At 34.8% G+C, this 19,288-nt stretch overlaps 1 protein-coding gene across 2 annotated transcripts in view; it reads right to left on the reverse strand.

The window, feature by feature from the left end:
- Nucleotides 1–13,484, reverse strand: part of LOC110101568 (extracellular signal-regulated kinase 1) — a 28,203-nt gene extending 14,719 nt beyond the window's left edge. The window contains exons 1-5 of one of the 2 annotated variants that reach the window (XM_020829525.2): nucleotides 13,207–13,484; nucleotides 12,711–13,118; nucleotides 12,354–12,571; nucleotides 11,856–12,260; nucleotides 7,500–7,700 (exon numbers count right to left, since the gene is read on the reverse strand). In XM_020829525.2, coding sequence (XP_020685184.1) covers nucleotides 7,500–7,700; nucleotides 11,856–12,260; nucleotides 12,354–12,571; nucleotides 12,711–13,118; nucleotides 13,207–13,375 — 1,401 coding nt within the window. In that variant the 5' untranslated portion in view covers nucleotides 13,376–13,484. Of the gene's footprint in view, nucleotides 1–7,499; nucleotides 7,701–11,855; nucleotides 12,572–12,710; nucleotides 13,119–13,206 lie in introns of both variants that reach the window. The other variant, XM_020829524.2, reaches the window with a different exon arrangement.
- Nucleotides 13,485–19,288: the final 5,804 nt, after the last annotated feature.

Consider the following 19,288-nt stretch of genomic DNA (forward strand, 5'->3'; position numbering starts at 1 on the left):
GTTAAAAAAAAAAAAAAAAAAAAAAAAGGTAAGTTCGTAGCTACGGATACCAAATTTCATTTTTCCAAGCCAAGCATTAAACTTGGGAAGTTCGTAGCACATCTTGGGTTGTGCTTGGGCTTGGCAAGCTTTGGGTGTGCTAGCTACTTGGGTTCTTTGGTCTTTGGGCTGCTGGGTGCTTCTCGGGTTGGGCCTTGGCTGCTCGGGTTTGGGTTGTGTTCTTTGGAAGCTATTTGGTTCTAGCTCATAAATGTTTGAGCAAATGTTTAGCTCATTAATATGAAAAGTTATTCCTCTTGTTAGCTCACTAAGTAGAGTTGAATTTTGCCTCTTTCCCTTCTCTTTGACCCCTCAGTTTTCTCCTCCTGGTTCTGTTTCCCGTGGCTAGTTCCTTCCCCTTTTTTGAGATGGTTGTTCCGGTTCTCCAGGCTGTTTTTGGCTCCCCTGGCTGCTGGTTCCGATCCCCTATGCTGCCCCTTCGGTTTCTCTCCTGGCTGCTTGTCCCGTGGCTGCTTTACCCAGTTTCTGTGTGGCTGCTCGAGTGCTGTTTTGGAATGAATGCCGGCCTCCTTTGCGGTTGTTTGGGTGTTGTTTCGAGACAGAATTTTGGCCTTCCATTTCCACCTTTTAATTGATTTAAATGGAGGTTATGGTGGCTGTTTGGCTGCCCATTTTATCCTATATATATGTGATGTTTTTGTAATAAAAGATTGTTATGTGACTGATTTTTTAAATTTAAAAAAACATAAGGGTTTTTCTTCTTTGGGAATAGCTTGCGAGCTATGTCCCCCATCTCTTCTTCTCTCTATAGCTTGCGAGCTATATTTCGTCTCGAGCTTCTTATCTCTTTCTTCTCTCCGCAAGTTTCCACCTCACTTGTATCTTTCTTCTCAAGCGATGGAATGCAAGTTTAGGATATGTTTTGAATTATTTTATGGTATAAGTTTGTAAGTGTCTTTCTATTATAAAAGTTAAGTTGTTTTATGTTTAAATGTGGTTTGCCATTGTCATTTGTACTTTTCTTATGTTCTTAGGAAGACTTTTCTTTTGCTTGCAAAAATTAGTGGTTTTTCCTAATTTTTGCTTGCATCAATTTAGTATCAGAGCCTAGGTTTGTGTCTTTCTAGATTTTTTTGTGTCTTTTTTTAAGTGTTTAAAAAATGAAAAAAGACAAAAATATTGAAACAATTCTGAAAGAACATCAGCCATAAGATTTTGAAGAAAATATTCCAATTGATAGATGGAATTCCATCGAAAGGAAGTTCAACAGATCCCCAACATAATGAATTATACAAGCTTCAGATGAAGATGTATCTATGTACGGAGCGATATATGAAGAAAAGAAAATTTCTGCAAGAACAATTCAAGAAAGAACGTGAAATTATTCTGAAAAGGTATGAAGACAAGATTCGAGAATTGGATGCGCATCCTTCATCTCCTCGGGATAAATCTAAAGCAATCTCATCTGGAGATGAGTTCTTTCAACCAGAGGAGAATCTGATGTAGGAAAAAGGGGGGTCAAAACATCTTGGGTTGTGCTTGGGCTTGACAAGCTTTGGGTGTGCTAGCTACTTGGGTTCTTTGGTCTTTGGGCTGCTGGCTGATTCTCGGGTTAGGCCTTGGCTACTCGGGTTTGGGTTGTGTTCTTTGGAAGCTACTTGGTTCAAGCTCATAAATGCTTGAGCTGGTGTTTAGCTCATTAATATTTAAAGTTATTGCTCTTGTTAGCTCATTAAGTGGAGCTGAATTTTGCCTCTGTCCCTTCCCTTTGACCCCTCGATTTTCTCCTCCTAGTTATGTTTCCAATTGCTGGTTCCTTCCCCTTTTTTGGGATGGATGTTCCGGTTCTCCAAGCTGGTTCCGGCTCCCCTGGCTGCTGGTTCCGATCCCCTGTGCTGCCCCTTCGGTTTCTCCCCTGGATGCCTGTCCCGTGGCTGCTTTACCCGGTTTCTGTGTGGCTGTTCGATTGTTGTTTTGGAATGAATGCTGGCCTCCTTTGTGGCTGTTTGGGTGTTGTTTCTGGACATAATTTTGGCCTTCCATTTTCCCCTTTTAATTAGTTTAAATGGAGGTTATGGTGGTTGTTTGGCTGTCCCTTTTATCCTATATATATGTGATGTTTTTGTAATAAGAGAGAGTGTTATGGCTGATTTTTTGAGATGAAAACCTGAGGGTTTCTTATTGGAAAAGCTTGAGAACTTGTTCCACTTCTTCTCTCTTCTTCTAGGAAAGCTTGCGAGCTTATCCTCTCCTTCTTCTCGGCTTCTTACCTCTTTCTTCTCTTCACAAGTTCGACGTCACTTGTATCCTTCTTCTCAAGCTATGGAATGCAATTAAGGTGTTTTTATGTTTAGTTTTATGTTCTAATCTTGTAAGGGCCATTTTTATGATATGAATTGGCATTGTATTTTGTTTTAAGTGGAGTATTTTGTGTATTTTCTTATTTTCTAGGAAGTTTTTATATATGCTTGCAAAAATTAAAGTTTTTTCTAATTTTTTGTTTGCATCAAATACTCTAAGTATGTCTCATCATCCTTTATTTGTAAGGTTTAGAGGGTTACAGAAAATGTTATACCAAAGAAAAATCCGAATAAGAGATGACATTGTGGAGGGAAATCTTTAGGATGTGATAACGAGTCCATTCATGTGACATTTTATTCTCTAAAAACAAAAGAAAAGTTCTTCTAAGTGACTGGCAATGGATTGAGAATCGTCCAAATATGAGAGATCGTAGCAATGGCCTTTGAGGTGTTGTATGCTTCATGTAGCTAGGATGATGATGACAATAGTTGTTGAGTGGTTCCAATATTGGAGAGTGTCCGTGGATAAACAGTTCCTGTTGGGAATCAATCCGGAGGAGTATCCATGGGGGATTTACTAGGTGTGATGATTCCTCAAGTTGACCACTTCAACGAGTCCTTGTATAGATCTTTGCTCGAACAGTGGCCATAGTTTTGTGAGATGATGGCGAATAGCTTGTTGGGCGACTTACATTCCTCATGGCGAGTGCTCCCCATAGGAGATGTAACCATTCGGGTCGAGTTCACTTTGAAGACTTGTTAGATACATGTATTGTATCTACATAGGCATGTACAAGTATGCTGATGAGGACATAAGCAGGACATTTCAACACGTCTACGATCGGAAGAATCATAGATCGACGGCTACGATTCAGAACCTCTATTTTTTATGCATTTCTATATTTTTTATATATGTTATTTTTAGTGTACCATTGTACCCCTGTGTGGAGACTTCTTTCATGTTGTAGCCTGAGGGCATATGAGTCTTTTATTTTTCTTGTTAGTGGAGGCCTATATATTAAGGCCTTAGTCATTGTATGAGGTCAATGATGCTTTTGAATGAAATTTTGAGCTTTGTATTCTTTTTCTTCTTGTGTGTGCACTTGAGAAAGAGAGAACCCTAGGTGAGGGTGAAAGCAACACCCGTCAGCCACCAGAAGAGTCCGGGGCTCGCGGTTTATCTCTTCCTCCCTCTATACATCCGGCCACCCTCCCCACCCTCCTAAAGCCGCCGACTCCCCCTCCATCCTCTCCAATCCCACCAATTTCATCCCCTCCACCCAAACCCGCCAGCCTCTCCCCACAAACCTTGCCCACAATTCCATCCCCCCAGCCAGCCACCTCCCCCGTCGGCCCACGCTCCCTCCTGCCAACCTCCCCTAGTCGTCAGCCTATCCAAGCCATCCCTATAGTTGCTGACCTCTTCACCACAAACCCTTAATTTCAAATTTCAAATTCCCTCTTGATTACCTTCCTAAAAAAGATTTTGTTAATTTGGAAAGTCATTCAATTTTGAATTCAAATAAATTTGAATTTCAAAGCATTTACAATTTAATAAATTCTACATTAGGGAGCCTCCTCCAATTGCCCCCAATCTGAAATTAATTTCAGATTTAAATCCCAATCCCATTTAATGCTTGAGCCACATTCATTGAATATAGACGCTTCCTCTTTCCCTCTCTCTTGGTCGGCCCTTCCCTCTTCCCTATTTTAATTATTCCCCACTCAATGCTTGAGTCACATTCATTGAATGTAGACGCCTGCTCCTTCCATCTCTCTTGGTCGGCCCCTCCGTCTCCCCTATTTTAATTATTTCCTTCCTTATTAAGGAATCCAATTAGGGAAATAATTAACCCCTCTTATATCCTTCCCTCCATCTTATTTGAATTTCAAATTTCAATTCCTTGATTAATGAAAATCTGATATTTAACTTCAGATCATTAGTCTTAATTCCCTCCCCTCCCCACTCAAGACCCAAACCGAAATTCAAGTGGAACCCCTTCCCCAAGCCAAGGCCGAAACCCTTCACCCCTCCCCCCTAGGTTCGGCCACCCCCTCCATCTCCCCTCTCACCCACCATCCTCTACTCCATGGATGGTCGATCCCGAGCCTGATCATGAGTTTGTCTAATGATTGTCAATGCTTAGTGGATATTCTACAATCTCTGTTCTTCGATCTCAATCTATAAGTAGACGACACCGTCGCCGCATACGTCCATCGCATCCTGTTCACCTTGGAACCGTCTGTTGAAGAACAACTACCCTCCGGATAGTGACAAATCATCGGGCATCCCACATCTTCACCTCCGGCTAACCTCCCGTAGATCAAGACCATACGCATCATCTTTCTTTCAGTGGCATCACTAGGATTGCTGAAGTTATTCTTCCGCTAACCTCACTTTTCAAGAGAGAAAGAGAGGAAACTGGAAGGTGAAATTTTTATTTATTAGACGATGGATTTTGTTATCGCACGGGTCTTACTATATTTTGTTGTTATTTTGAATTGTCGAATCAAATCAACAACTACGAAAACTGAGAATCCAATCTTAGTGAAACATTAAAATTATAATTGCCTCGCTTAAAACAACTTTCTTATTAACATCCTACAATTCCTGTTGTTTGTTTCACATCATATGCATAAAAGTAAATATTTAGGTTCACATGAGATATTTGTTTGGATTTAAGAATCATAAGAGATAGAGTAGTTTGATAAACAAATATTTCAATGGAATTTAAGGAGTAAGAGTGTAAATAAGAAAAGTATTTTGTAACAACATTTAAGAACACAAAATATGTATAAAATTATAATAATTATAGGGATTTAAGCTTTTGGATCATGCAATGAAGTTGAGAAGACCAAGGAATTATTAGATTATAAAAATCATATCCATATCAAATAAAAAATTTAGATTTTTATTTTTTAAGCTAAGTAACTAATGAGAAAAGAAAAAGAACTTCATAAAAATTTTACTAGCCTTGAGAAGGCATATGAACTTGTACATGAGAACTAATTTACTGCACATAAAGAAAAAAATGCACTAAAAGTATTTCAAAGTTATTAAATATATGAATGATGGAGCATTAACAAGCATTGAAATTAATTGCAAAGTAACCAAAGAATTCTGATCATAGTAATATCACTTCAAGGGTCGACATTCAATCCATAATATCGTATATTAGCATCTTGATAAATAATAGTTAATGGAAGATACTTTGGTATATACTTGAAATGGATGAAACATTTTTGATCTATAAACTTCTAGTAAAACAACCAAAAGAACAAAAGAATGAATGTTTTAAAGACAAGAGACTTAAGATTAATAGAATAATTATTTGATATATGATAGAGAAAAAGACCAAAATGATCTCTAACTATATTAAAAGACCATTTTAGTCTCTCAAGTCTTTAAAAAATAATCAAAATGGAAATTAAAGAGTTAAATGATCAAAATGGTCATTAAATATAGTTGAGGACTATTTTGATCTTTCATCAAGAGTCAATGGACTATTTTTATCTTTTTCTCATATATGATATATAATCTTAACAGATATGAATTTAAAAATCATGAGTCAAATTTCTTAGAAGATCAAATAATAACTAGCTTTTAAATCTCATGACTCTTAGGGATGTAAGTAAATTGAGCATTCAATAAGTTACTTATGGCTCAGCTCAACTAGAGCTTGTTCATGAACGTTTGATTAACTAATCAAACAAGCTTGAACATTTTTTTTAAATACTCGGTAGATAAATAAACAAACTTGAATAGTTTATTGTTTAATTTATTTATGAGCATGAATGGTGTCATTTGAAGCTCATGAACAAGCATGTTAAGAAACTCAATTAAGGCTTATAAAAAAATTATGAACATACTAGTTTGAATTAATGAATTCTTCAATTATCATATTTAATAATTACTTAATAATAAAATGAATTTTATAACATAAAACAATATAATGTAAAAATTTAAATTATAAATAATATTTATTTATTCAAATATCTTAAGCTACTATTTAAATTATAAATAATATTTATTTATTCAAACCCAAGCATGGAAGGCAATAGTTGATTGGAGATGAAAGATGGTTTCAATGAGAACGTGCAAGTGTGAAAAATAAAAAGGTACAGGATTGTCATAGAAGGCTAAAAGCTGTTGAATAAGCGGAGGTAAATATCAAACATTTCTCTTTCTTGCTTTAACATTGTTCTGAGCAGTAATGGGGATTTTTCTCTTTCAAAATTTGGTCGAAAGCCCCACCTGGTACTAAATATAATAAGGCTTCCACTCTGTTTTATAACTATCGGCCAGATTCCAAGCCCTACTTGTGCTTTCCCTTTTTAAAAAAACAGAAAAAAGTGTCTGCAAGACCCAAACTAGTATGTTTGATAGGTGCAGGGAATCGATTATATTAATATTTGTGTTTCCTATTATTTTGGGCCTATCTTGTTTAGGGACTTTCATATTTTAACAAAAACCTATCAAGTTTTTGATATCGTAATCGATGAACAGTTTCCTGCATAATCGTTTTTTATATTCATGTCAAATTTTGAAGCCCTCGTGCTTCCGTTTCTTTAAAAATTGTAGGAAAGCGCCTTTTAGATTCAATATACTATATAGTGATGCAGGCAGAGAATTGATTGTGCTAATTTTTTTGTTATCTCCATTATCTTGTGGTTATTTGGTTAGAGAATCCCCGTTAGTCTACAGAAATCTTTACATCAGGTTCTTAAATAGTAATCAATGAATTTTTGTCTACATAATACTTTCAAATTTTACTTAGAGAATGGAATGCATTATTATTTTTTATTTTTCCATTATGTTCTGGCTCTATGATTAAGGATTCTTGATTATTTTGCAAAAATCTTTAGATCAATTTAGTAAAGTGTTACATTCGACTAATTTTCAAAGGTATGTTGCAAAGTTGATCATAAAAAAAAATCCTAATTCCATTATGTTCTTTCTAATCAAATTGGTCTTCTAGATTATTTCAAATTTACTATAATAAATATTTATTATTTTATAAAAAATGCATAAAATCATTTTTTATATTCTTTTATTGGATTGATTTTGTTCATAAATACAAGTATTTGTTTATATTTACTGGTTGACTTTGTTATAGCAATACAAACAACACATAAAGCTTCAATTCAGTAAAATTTACTAGATGCATGAAGAATTCGTGCAACATTAAGAATAAGTACCTGCCAATAAAATCTCAGCCAATTCTCATCTATATTCCAGCTAAAGCTATCCATATCTTTACACTTTTGCATAAGCATGTGAGCCAAATCAATTTCTCCATACTCAAGCAGCATGTAGATGTATTCATCATCTTTAATCCTTCCATCCTTTGAAGTCATGGTTCCCTCCATAGCTTGTTGTAGCAAAGTTTTATCTGTTACCTAAGAAATTCAGTTAACAAATATTCAAGTAAAATATCAAAAAAAAAAAAAAAAAAAAAAAAAAAAAAAAAAAAAAAACGTGAGTCTGAATAGCTAAATTGAATCGGTTGATAATATTTTTAACTTAGCAATAAAAAAGTCAGATAAGTTTTGAATTTTGGATAAACCAAACAAATTTCTAGAGGATAGATAAGTTTTGAATTTTGGATAAACCAAACAAATGTCTAGAGGATAGGCCCATTCATAAACCATGAGATGGGTTAAGGTGTTCGATAACGGTACCAATTGACTAAAGTTGAGCTCTTGATGCAAACTCAATCCAGCCGCAGCCTAAAACTGTCTTTATGTACTCAATTATATGATCATTTTAGACTTGATTCCAAATTGTAGTTAGTTGCTAGCTACACTCGCAAACAATGTCTCAATCCAATCAACCTTCAAGATCTTTCAATTCTTTAATTATCATATTCCAGCAGAAAATTTTTTAGGACTGCAGCCAAGAGTTTTCTAGGAAAAAATACAACTGCTTCAAAATCATTCTAAAAGGTAAAATAGCATTACGAAGGAAAAATATAACATGTCAATTGTAGAAAAGTAGAAAAAAAATATAATTTTAATTTTATTGTTTGATTCAATATAAAGTGTGAAAGACTATATAGACATCTCCCAAAAACTATTTACAATAATGGAAAAAAAATATTCTCCAAGAGGAGTCGGTGGCTAAATTAGAAAGAGTAGACATACAGATTCAATTTAAGGGCCATAAAAGGATCAATCCAACGGTTAAAGCCCTTAATCCATGTGCTCCATAATCCTTATCGGGATTTGTGAGTCCCAAAATCATTCAACACTTCCCCTCTCAAACTAAATGGTATAAACTTATCATTCTAAGTTTATGTATAATATTTTTGAACGTGAGATTGTTGAATCTTTTGATGAGAATGTCTGTAAGTTAATTTCCTATTGACACGTACATATCAACTTTCTAATTTTCTCTTTTATGAAATATCTATTCACCTCTATATGCTTGATACAATCATATTGGACTAGATTATAAATAAAGCTGATGGCAAATTTGTTATCACAATATATCTTCATTAAAATTATCAAAATATATCTTCATTAAAATTATCACAATATATCTTCATTAGACCTTTCCATTAAATTTTTAAATATTCTAAAAAGATTTTTGATGAGGACATCGTCAGCAATTTCGACACGTGTATCATCGGAGACACCGGAGATCGACAGCCACGATCAGGAGTTTTATTTTAAGTCACTTTATGTAGTAGTTTATTTTATTTTTCAGGAGGGAGCTTGGGTTGGGAGAAATGAGGTTTAGTGGGGTGTAGAGGAGACTAATCAAAATCTGAAATTTAATTTTAGAATTAATTAGATTGGGAGAGAATTGATTTGAATTTTGAATTTCAAATAAAAAAGAATTAAGGCATTGATTGGGGAATTAATGGGGGGGACCCAAGGGAGGGGGTCGGCGGTTTCTAGAGAGAGGGGAAGGGATTTATTTCAAAACCTGAAATTAATTTCAGGTTTTGAAATAAATCCCTTCCCCTCTCTCTAGAAACCGCCGACTCCCTCCCTTGGGTCCCCCCCCCCATTAATTCCCCAATCAATGCCTTAATTCCCTTTGATTTGAAATTCCAAAATTCAAATCAATTCCCTCCCAATCTAATTAAATCTGAAATTAAATTTCAAATTCTAATTAGTCTCCTCTACACCCCACTAAATCTCATTTCTCCCAACCCAAGCTCCCTCCTCCTTGCACCCGCCGGCCTCACCCTCTTCCTTTGGAAATCCCGCCGACCCCTCCTCTCTCTCCTCTTCCTCTTCCCTTGTTTCCAACGGTGCTCCTTCATCTCCCGACAAGGATGCATGGCGGAACCCGAATGAAACTTTGGATTTGTGTATGACAATCGAGATCAAGTCGACATCCACCAATCGCCGTTCTTTGACGTGGGCTTTAATTTCGACGACACCGTTGAAGACTACATCGACCGTATCCAATACGTCTTAGTTGACGTAATCGACGAGCAAAGATCAAAGGGACGTTGGATCATCATTGGACGACCATCTTCCTCCACCACTCCGACCATCTTTCCAAGAACGACGATCTTCGGTTCCTTCTTCCTTGGAGTGACCTCGATTCTAATGTGGAGACTCTTCCGCCGCTAAAACCTAGACTATTTGAGCATATGGGCTCCAAAGGTAAAAGCTCTCATTATTAAATTGCGGATTGTTGGTTAATAGCTCTTAGTATTGCTACTATTTTGCTTATCTACTAGGTTTGGTTAATCTACGTGCTCCTTCGCCTAAGCAAGTGAAAAACTAAGGTTCTTTATTGAAATTCCTTGTTATTGCAATAAGCTATTAATTGAGATTACATTGTCAATTATTCTTAATTTTCTTATCAAGCTCCTTTTGCATGGATATGTTTCACATCAATTTTAATCGATAAAAGATAGCAGATTCCTTGGGCAATAGCTCTAAATTCCAACTTAAGACTAAATTTTGAAACAACAAATTGTTTCTTGCTCCTCCATGTCATAAGATTTTCTCTAAAAAATATATAATATCTAGTTGTGAATCATCTACCCACTAGTAATCTTGCGTAGTCTATATCAACATAAACTTCAATTTGTAAAATATCCAACTTTTTATAAAATATTTGGTAACCAAAACTTGAATTAAGGTGTCTTAGCAGGTGAGACTCTTTTAATTTGTGCATAAAATGATTGATGAGACTCATTGCAAATGTGATGTCTAAACAAATATGAGATAGATCATTTTTTCAACTAAGTTTTGACATTGTCCCATGTCTATTTCTTTTTTCTTCTTCATGTACATCCAATTTTGACCAAATTCAGTTTGGGTTTCACAAAATTTACACTCAGTCAATTTGTTTCTTTCAATAAATCCATGATTATTGAGAAAGGAATATTCTTTGTTTTTATAGAGCAACTTCCCCTCCCAAGAAGTATTTGAGTTTTTCAAAGTTTTTTATCTGAAATTCTTCAACAAGTTTTCTCATAAAATTTCTCTCTAGTATCATCACCTGTGACAATTATATCATCAATACATAAGAAGAGAATTGAGATTTTATCATCAGTGGAGTATTTTATGAAGCAGATATGATATTTTTAAGTTTAGTTTGTACCCAGCTTCACTAATGTTTTTTGTGAATCTGCCAAACATTGCTCTTGAATATTGTTTAAGACCATCCACATCCTTTTTTATTTACATACTTTGTTCTTTATGAAAGAACGATCAAATCTAGGTGAAAGATCCATATAAACTTTTTGTTGAACATCCCCATGTAGGAAGGCATTTTTACACTATACTGCTACACGGATAATTCACAATTGGCTGAAAGAAAAATAAAAAAGCGTATTAAATTCATTTCCATAATAGGACCAAAAATTTATTGGTAGTCAATTTCATGGTATTGAGTATATCAATTGGCTACTAATACTAAGCTATTGATGCTCACTCCTATTTTCTATGTATGTATTGATTTTAGGGAAAGGAAGGGGGAAATATCGGGTGGATTAGAGATAGAGGTTGTAGATTCCTAGTTATAGGTATATCTTTTGCTAAACTTTTTTTTTTTTTGTGGTCATGATGATTTTATGTTTTTTACGATTAAAAAAATGTGTAGTATGATTATTGTATCTAAACTCTTTCGATTATATAGCTTTGTGATATGAAATGAAATGACTTCGATGATTAATGTTTTACAATATTTCTTATGATATACTAGAGGATGCGTTATTATAAACAATTGATGAAAAAAAAATCCTTCTAAATAGGTCTTTAATAAAAATATATTATTGCACATCTGGCATAATATGACTCGCTATGGTGTAGGGGAAATGATAGTTCAAATCATGACACAGGTGGCAAGGGCAAGATCATGATGATGTGAGGTCATGAGTGAACAATGAATTTGAAATTGACCTATTTTGGGAGAATTTCACATTCATAAAAATGAGCTTTTAAAGATATTCAAAACCCATGTATTTCAAATATAGTAAACTCCTAATACCTCCAAATAAACAATTCATGAAATTTTAAAACACAAAAAAATAAAATAACACTCAACATAAATAATATGTTTAAAAGATGAGTTTAGCTTTTTACCTCATAATCAATGAGCTGAATGATATTGTTCTTCCCCTTCAGTTTGTGCAAATATCCAATCTCTTGACAAAATCCATAAGCTGTGGCATAATCACGACCTTTCAACTTGATCTTTTTAAGGGCGTATATGATACAATCAGCTGATATAACTTTATGTACTTCGCTACTGCCACCGCTTCCTATTTTTCCAAGTTTTTGATATAATTTTCCATTGACATTAAAGAATACATTGGAATCATACTTCTTTCTCCGAGAAGATTTTTCAGCTTTGCCTGGCTGAGGAGGTTTGATATCTAGTTTTGAAGTTGAATCAATTGTTGAAGCAGCTTGAGACTGCAAGCAATCAGCATTATCTGCTACTTCTCTCTTCACTATGTCTTCGCTGTTCTGAAGACCTTGCATATCCTGCATTGACGATCTTTCAGAAATCACGACTCTTTTACCATCCAGACGAGGAGGATCCAATATGCCTACTAAGTTCTGAGATGCGGACGCTACCATTTGTGTGGGAAATGCACTCTGCGCTGGCAAAGGAGCACCTGTGCACTGAAATGTTGGGCCTGAATGGACAGAGAATGCCGTCATACAGGAAGAGCCTGCTATTGTACCCCCTAAGGGTATCCCAGAGCTGGACATTTCCATGTTCTGCGCACCTTGCTGATAAAGATCCTGCTTATCCACATCATTTACCTTATGCCCTGAAACACCTTCGTCCACTGTGAAAATTTCAGTATCATTTTGTCAAAAGAAAGAACTACTTAGGTCAAACGTATAAAAATAATGTTAAATGTATCTCATGCTATAAAGAGTGAAAATGTTCTCACTTAAAGCAGTCTGATATGTTAACCTACTTACACTGAAATTTTTGTTGCTCGTTGAAAGCAGAAGAAGGTCGAACCTGCTTCACTCCGTCACTGGCCAGAACAACTTGAGAGTCTAACTCTAAGGAAGGTGAAAAGGCCGCCAAACTTGCCTCCACCCGAACTCTGACCATCTCAGAATCCAGATCAAAGGTGTTCAATTTTGTCTTCGCTTCATGAACACCAGTCAAGGTACAACCGTCCGAGGGAGGAGTTAGAGACGAATCATTTGGAGTCGGCCCGATTTCTACAGACCCTTCGTTCGTCAGCTTTGTTGCTCCTTCAGGCACTAGGCTTTGGCGCACGTCCTTGCCAGCATTACTTTCGCTCAATGGCAGAGATAAAACACCACTACTCATTGTTTGCTTCCGCAGAGGATCTATCATGCGAACCGCTCGCGCACCTAGAATCCTCATCGCAGTACCAAAAGAAAGCAAGCAATCAGCAATAATCCCAAATTTTAAATAGAAAAGAGAATAAGCAATACTAACCTAGGGGTTTTCGATGCTTCAATACAGCATGAACCTGGCGGAGGAAATCAGGCGGGCTAGCTGAGGAGTTGGAGGAAGAAGAAGAGGATGTGAGATTCGTTCCTCCGGCGTTCTGACGAGAAAGGCTGCTCGACGGCACCCGCTGCGGAAGATTATCCTTCCTATCCATCTACAAAGGCTCGCTTCTGCATTTCGTCGGGAACGACAAAGAAAGCGGCGGATCAAGAGCGCCCGTGCTGAACCGTCTTGCTGGGCTTAGCGTGGAAGGTCAGTGAAGAAGAAATTTTGAAATGCTCGGTGCTCGGGTTACTGATCTCGAAGCGAGTGAGATTTTGGGCGGGTCGGGCTTGAGCTTTTAATTGTCGGGCCTAACTTTGCTTCAATAATTTATTGTGTATCTATATATCTAAAATTTTAATTCGATATTTATTTATATAATACATTAGTATTTCGGTCACATTAAATATTTAATGTTTTATTAAAATAAATGATTAATTTTAATGTGATGTAAAGATGTAGATATTATATATGTAAATATAAAATTTCAAATTTTAGATATGTAAATACTTAAAAATTATATAGTATGTTATAAATCTCTTTAAAATAATTAACATCTTATATACCTAATATTATAATCATATTATAATTATTTATAGTTCAATCATATAATAATTTAATGAATGTAAGAAAAAATTTTGCTATTAGTAAGGCACGATCATGTAAACAAATATATCAAAGTTAAAATAACAAAAATGAGAACATCCAAAATTGCTAACAATGCATATTATTTTGATGCCCGCAAATGCAATCACATTAGGTATCATTATGCCTCAAAATGACCTACAAAGTTGTCACTCTGGGTCTCATTAATTCTGACTAGTCAAAAACTGATAGAGTTATACTGACATACATATAATCATACAATGTAATAGTGAATATTTAATGCTTGTTCGATCATGCTATAGAAGTTAATATAGAATTTACAATCTAAATAATAATAAGGAACCTAATACAATCAATATGGATTATAAACCTAACAAAAAAAACACTGAAATAAACAACACTTACTTACCTTTAGGTAAGCAACACAAAACTCCAAGCCAATACGATAATCAGTCGACAAGGGCAATGATTCGAAGGTCCTACAAGAAATAAAATTATAATATAATGATCAAGAACTGATGCTTAAAAAATATAATGTTTATTATTTTAAACTTGTTGACCTCCACACAAAGTTATTATTCAAGCCTAATCGATTTGGATTAAAATCTCAAATAATACAAATTTATTAGCACAAAGGAAAAATATAAAAAAAAATAAATTTTAATAAGTTCAACTAATCAAAATCTTACTCAATTCATCATCATCAATAGAATTCATACCAGTCACCACATGAGGAGCTTCACGGGCCTCTTGTTGTGTCATGGTAAAGACACGAGGAGGGATTATAAAAAGTAACAATTGTAAAAAAAATGTTTATAATAGATAAAATAATTTTTTAAGCTTTCTACATAGTTTTGACACTATAGAATTTAAATTATTTTATAAATTAACACATGTATATATGTGTGTAATACATAAGATGACTTATTAGAATTATGCGTGTATATGATGTACTTGTCTATGTCACACAAGTCATCAAATTTACACACATATGAAACCACAATTAATTTTATATTGTGCTAAAAAATAATATTTTAAAGTGCTAAAGTTATTTTCTTAAGTAAAAAAAAAATGGTTGAATAAATTATTGTAGCATCAATTATTAAATTATTGTAGCATTGAATGCATTATATTTAAATCTATTATTTTTTATTTCAATTTCACATGTACATTACATTTTTTTTATTTTATTACATTATTACATTTAATTCGATTTGACTTAATAGTATTATGTTTATACTAAAGTATGTTTAATTTATCTATTTAATGTTTTCTGGTTTCTTATCCTATTACTGCTCGCCTCCTCATTATTAAAATTTAGCATTTAATTAAATGCTCGAATTTCACTGCTTCCCTCTCAGCCTCTTTGTCTTTGCCTTGGCCCCCGTCAATTCCCTCTCCAACTCTTACTTTGATTTTCATTTGGAATATACACTCATTTTATTCCAATTCCTAACAACATTGCCTTTTTGATTAGGGACATCGGAGCTTGGAGGGTTTATCACCATAGAGGTCAGAGATCTACAACCTTGATTGAGTCTTTATATTTTTAGTTTTCTTGTGTTATAGTAGACTTATATGATGTTATTTATTTTATTGCAGTTTTACCCTCACTTGAGGGAGCTTTTGTGTTGTTTCGCTCTAGTCTTTTATTTGTTTCATATTTTTTGTGTCTATATATATGACCCATTATTTTCTTGTAGGGATGATGAATATTTGATATAAAATTTATGAATGAGCTGTAGGAGACTTATATTTTGGTGGCATATATATGCTGTTGAAAAATCTGAAGAAGTTGAGGGGATTCCTAGGACTGATAGGATACTACAGAAGGTTTGTAAAAGGGTACAACATCATAGCATGACCACTTACTGAGCAGTTGAAAAAGGATAAGTTCCTATGGGGGAGGCGACCACATCAGCATTTGAGAACCTGAAGAAGGTGATGAGTACGGTGTTAGTCTTAGCTTTGTCATATTTCACTCAGACCTTCATTAATTGTGGAGACAGATGCGTCCAGGTACTGGCTGGGTCCAGTGCTTATGCAGAGTCGTAGACATATAGTGACTGCTAGAGCCAGATTGAAGTCAATTTATGAGAGATAATTGATGGCCATCATTTTGGCCATCCAGAAGTGGCGACCCTACCTACTTGGGAGGCATTTTATTGTCATGACATATCAGCGGAGCTTAAAATACCTATTGGAACATCGGATGATGACAAAGGAGCATCAAAGGTGGTTGTCCAAGTTGTTTGGGTATAATTTTGAGATTCAGTATAGGTCATGGGTGGAGAACCAGGCGGCAGATGCCTCCTCATACATTTTAATACAAAAGCTTTCCTAATCTAATTTCCCTCCCAAAGCTCTAGCCACCCCTCTATTCAATTTTGAATTCCTAATGATCATGGGTGGGACCCATCAAATTGGGCGGACAAGGGAGGACTCTTCTATACACGCTGAGCCGGCCAATGGGCCAACTGAGCCGGTTCAGACTAGACCGGCGTAACAATACCGCCCTCCCAAAGAATTACCTTGTCCTCAAGGTGAAAACCTGGAAACTGCTGCTTCGTCCTCTCGTATGGCTCTCACTGGCCTCGTAGTGCTTAAATTAAATGTGGCTTATCTATAGACAATAAAAGTTATAATTATTTTTGTAAGATAATATATATATATATATAATAGGTAATAGGAATTTTATACATTCTTGTACAATGCAAAATTTTAATTATATTATAAAACAATAAATTGCACCTACTTGTGTATTAACCTTAAATGGATGTTAAGATTTGCACACACCAATATATAATATTAAATTTTAACTATCTCGTAAGATAATAACTATACATTGCTATGTAAGTATGTATAGGGCCCTTTTGAGGAGCTTACAAATTTTTAATAAAGATATTTGTATAGTTATTTTGGTAAAGTAATATTTTTAAAAGCTGATATAAGTATTATATTTTTTTAAAGTCAGATTTAGACTTCATGGAGCCATCACATTAATACATTATGGCATACCTATTTATATAATTTTTGTCATAAATTTTATGAAAATAGCAAGAAAGCAGGAGTTAAATGAAAAAAAAAAATGAAAGAAAAACTCATATAAACTCTGAGAGCCCATTTGGTGCTACTGTAGTTTTTTTATGAAGTTGGTTGAAAAATAATGTTGACGTTATTATTCGAGATCAATTTCCCCATAATTCATATATAGCTCATAGGTCTTCGTAACCTAGCATAGACATCGTTATTAGGATTTCTCTTAGGTGGATACTCACTGACATAGTATTGACTCATCCTTCTAATTCGACCCAATTCATCGCGAGATAATTTGCGCTGAATTTATGTTTATAATAAAATCAGACACCATTTGAACCCGTTTCGACTAGATTGACATCACATAAATTAAAATTTACCTAATTTTAACACAATTCAGACTAAATCAGCTCGTCTCAAAGTGTGTTGACACAAATTGGCACGCTACCGAGTTGAATTGACTCAAATCGAGTTCAATTTAAGTGACAATAGGCCCAATTTGCACAAATTGACTCATAATAAGCCAATTAAAATTGAATCAAAATTATTCAGATTAAATAGTTTGATTAGAACCAAATTAAATTAAATCCTTCATTTATCTCTCCCAAAACTCCCCCATTTCGCCTGAGCACTGAGCAGTTACTTTATATCTATGCTAAAAGTCTGACTTGCATTAAAACCTTTATATTAGATCCCGCCCATATTAATATCAAATCAAATTTCTTTTATAATTTTTATTTCAATATAAATGGTCATCATAAATTAAGGATATAATAATTGCTTATAGAATAAGAAATGAATTCCAAGTTATTTAAGTGAGAGAGAACCCGTCTATTTTTATAAATACATTGTATAAATCTAGGGGTGTCAATATTGACACGACCCGAAAATCCGGCTCGAATTCAACTCGAAAATTTTGGATTATGGTCGAGCCGAATCCGAAACGGGTTGGGTTCGGGTTCAACATTTCGACCAGTTTCAAAAATCGGGTCGGGTTCTGGTTAACCCATTGACCCGTTTTGACCTAAAAACCAGATTTTGACCTGAAAAAGAGGATATTGACCAATTTTTTATCCGAAAACTAGCAATTTTTTGTTGGAAACAGGTCATTCGGGTCCTGTTCGGCTCGAATTCAACTCGAAAATTTTGGATTATGGTCGAGCCGAATCCGAAACGGGTTGGGTTCGGGTTCAACATTTCGACCCGTTTCAAAAATCGGGTCGGGTTCTGGTTAACCCATTGACCCGTTTTGACCTAAAAACCAGATTTTGACCTGAAAAAGAGGATATTGACCAATTTTTTACCCGAAAACTAGCAATTTTTTGTTGGAAACGGGTCATTCGGGTCCTGTTGGGTTGACCTGGACCCGAAGCGGGTCGGGTTCGGGTCCGGAAAATCGACCCGTTTTTACAAACGGGGCGGGTTCGAGTGACGTGTCAATTTCGAGTTCAACCCGAATCCGACCCGTGACCCGAAATTGACACCCCTATATAAACCTTTATAAACATGACACGACATATCAATTAATTTGAGATATTATTCTCTTTAAATGTTGACCAAAAGCATGTTGAAAAGTTTATTTGTAAGCACTGCTTTATATTAATTAGAAATAATGCTACTTAATTAACTATGTTTAATCAAATAAATTTAACTTACATAAAATTAGCATATATCTATAAACCATTATTTTAATGTAGAATTAGATTTACGTTGGTTTATTTTCAATACTTTCATCTAAAAAATAAAAGTCATAATTTCACCCAATTATAAAATCCACAATGGTGGTAGAACCGTAGAACAATCAACAAGAATAAATGGCCTAAATGTTTGCATGATCAAGGCTTTGTTGATATCAATTTTAGAACAAAAACAGTTTGAAATTTTGATAGAGTTGAAGCCATTCAATAATTCATTTGCAAATAAAGGCCCTTTAAATATAATTTATAAGATTAGGTAAAAGAATACTTAATACCCCTATAATAGTGTTGCAAATTGAGATGATTATGATGTGGACTATCCTATACCAACGGACTAGCATACCGTCTCTATAACGACTACCAGACTGCTCCACTACTATTACTTTTCTGTTACTGTTTTATTGCTTTTTTGCTTTGCCAACTAGTGGCACATGGGGAACGTTATCTAGTTTTCCTTTTACAGCAACTACTAGCTTATATTAGAAAGCCAGCTGAAGAAGAGGGATAGATGATGATATATTGAAAACTGCTATTATCCCTTCCCTTGCTTCTTCTTATTCTTCTTCTTCTCCTTCTTCTTCTTTTCCTGCACTATTCTTGCCCTGTTTCTTTATCTTTTCTCTGCAGGTTGCGGTTCCACACCAGGTTATATAGTCATTCAGAAAGTCATAGGTATATTTTTTAAG

Source organism: Dendrobium catenatum, unplaced genomic scaffold (genome assembly GCF_001605985.2).
Source record: "Dendrobium catenatum unplaced genomic scaffold, ASM160598v2 fragScaff_scaffold_1209, whole genome shotgun sequence".
NCBI classification, from domain to species: Eukaryota; Viridiplantae; Streptophyta; class Magnoliopsida; order Asparagales; family Orchidaceae; genus Dendrobium; species Dendrobium catenatum.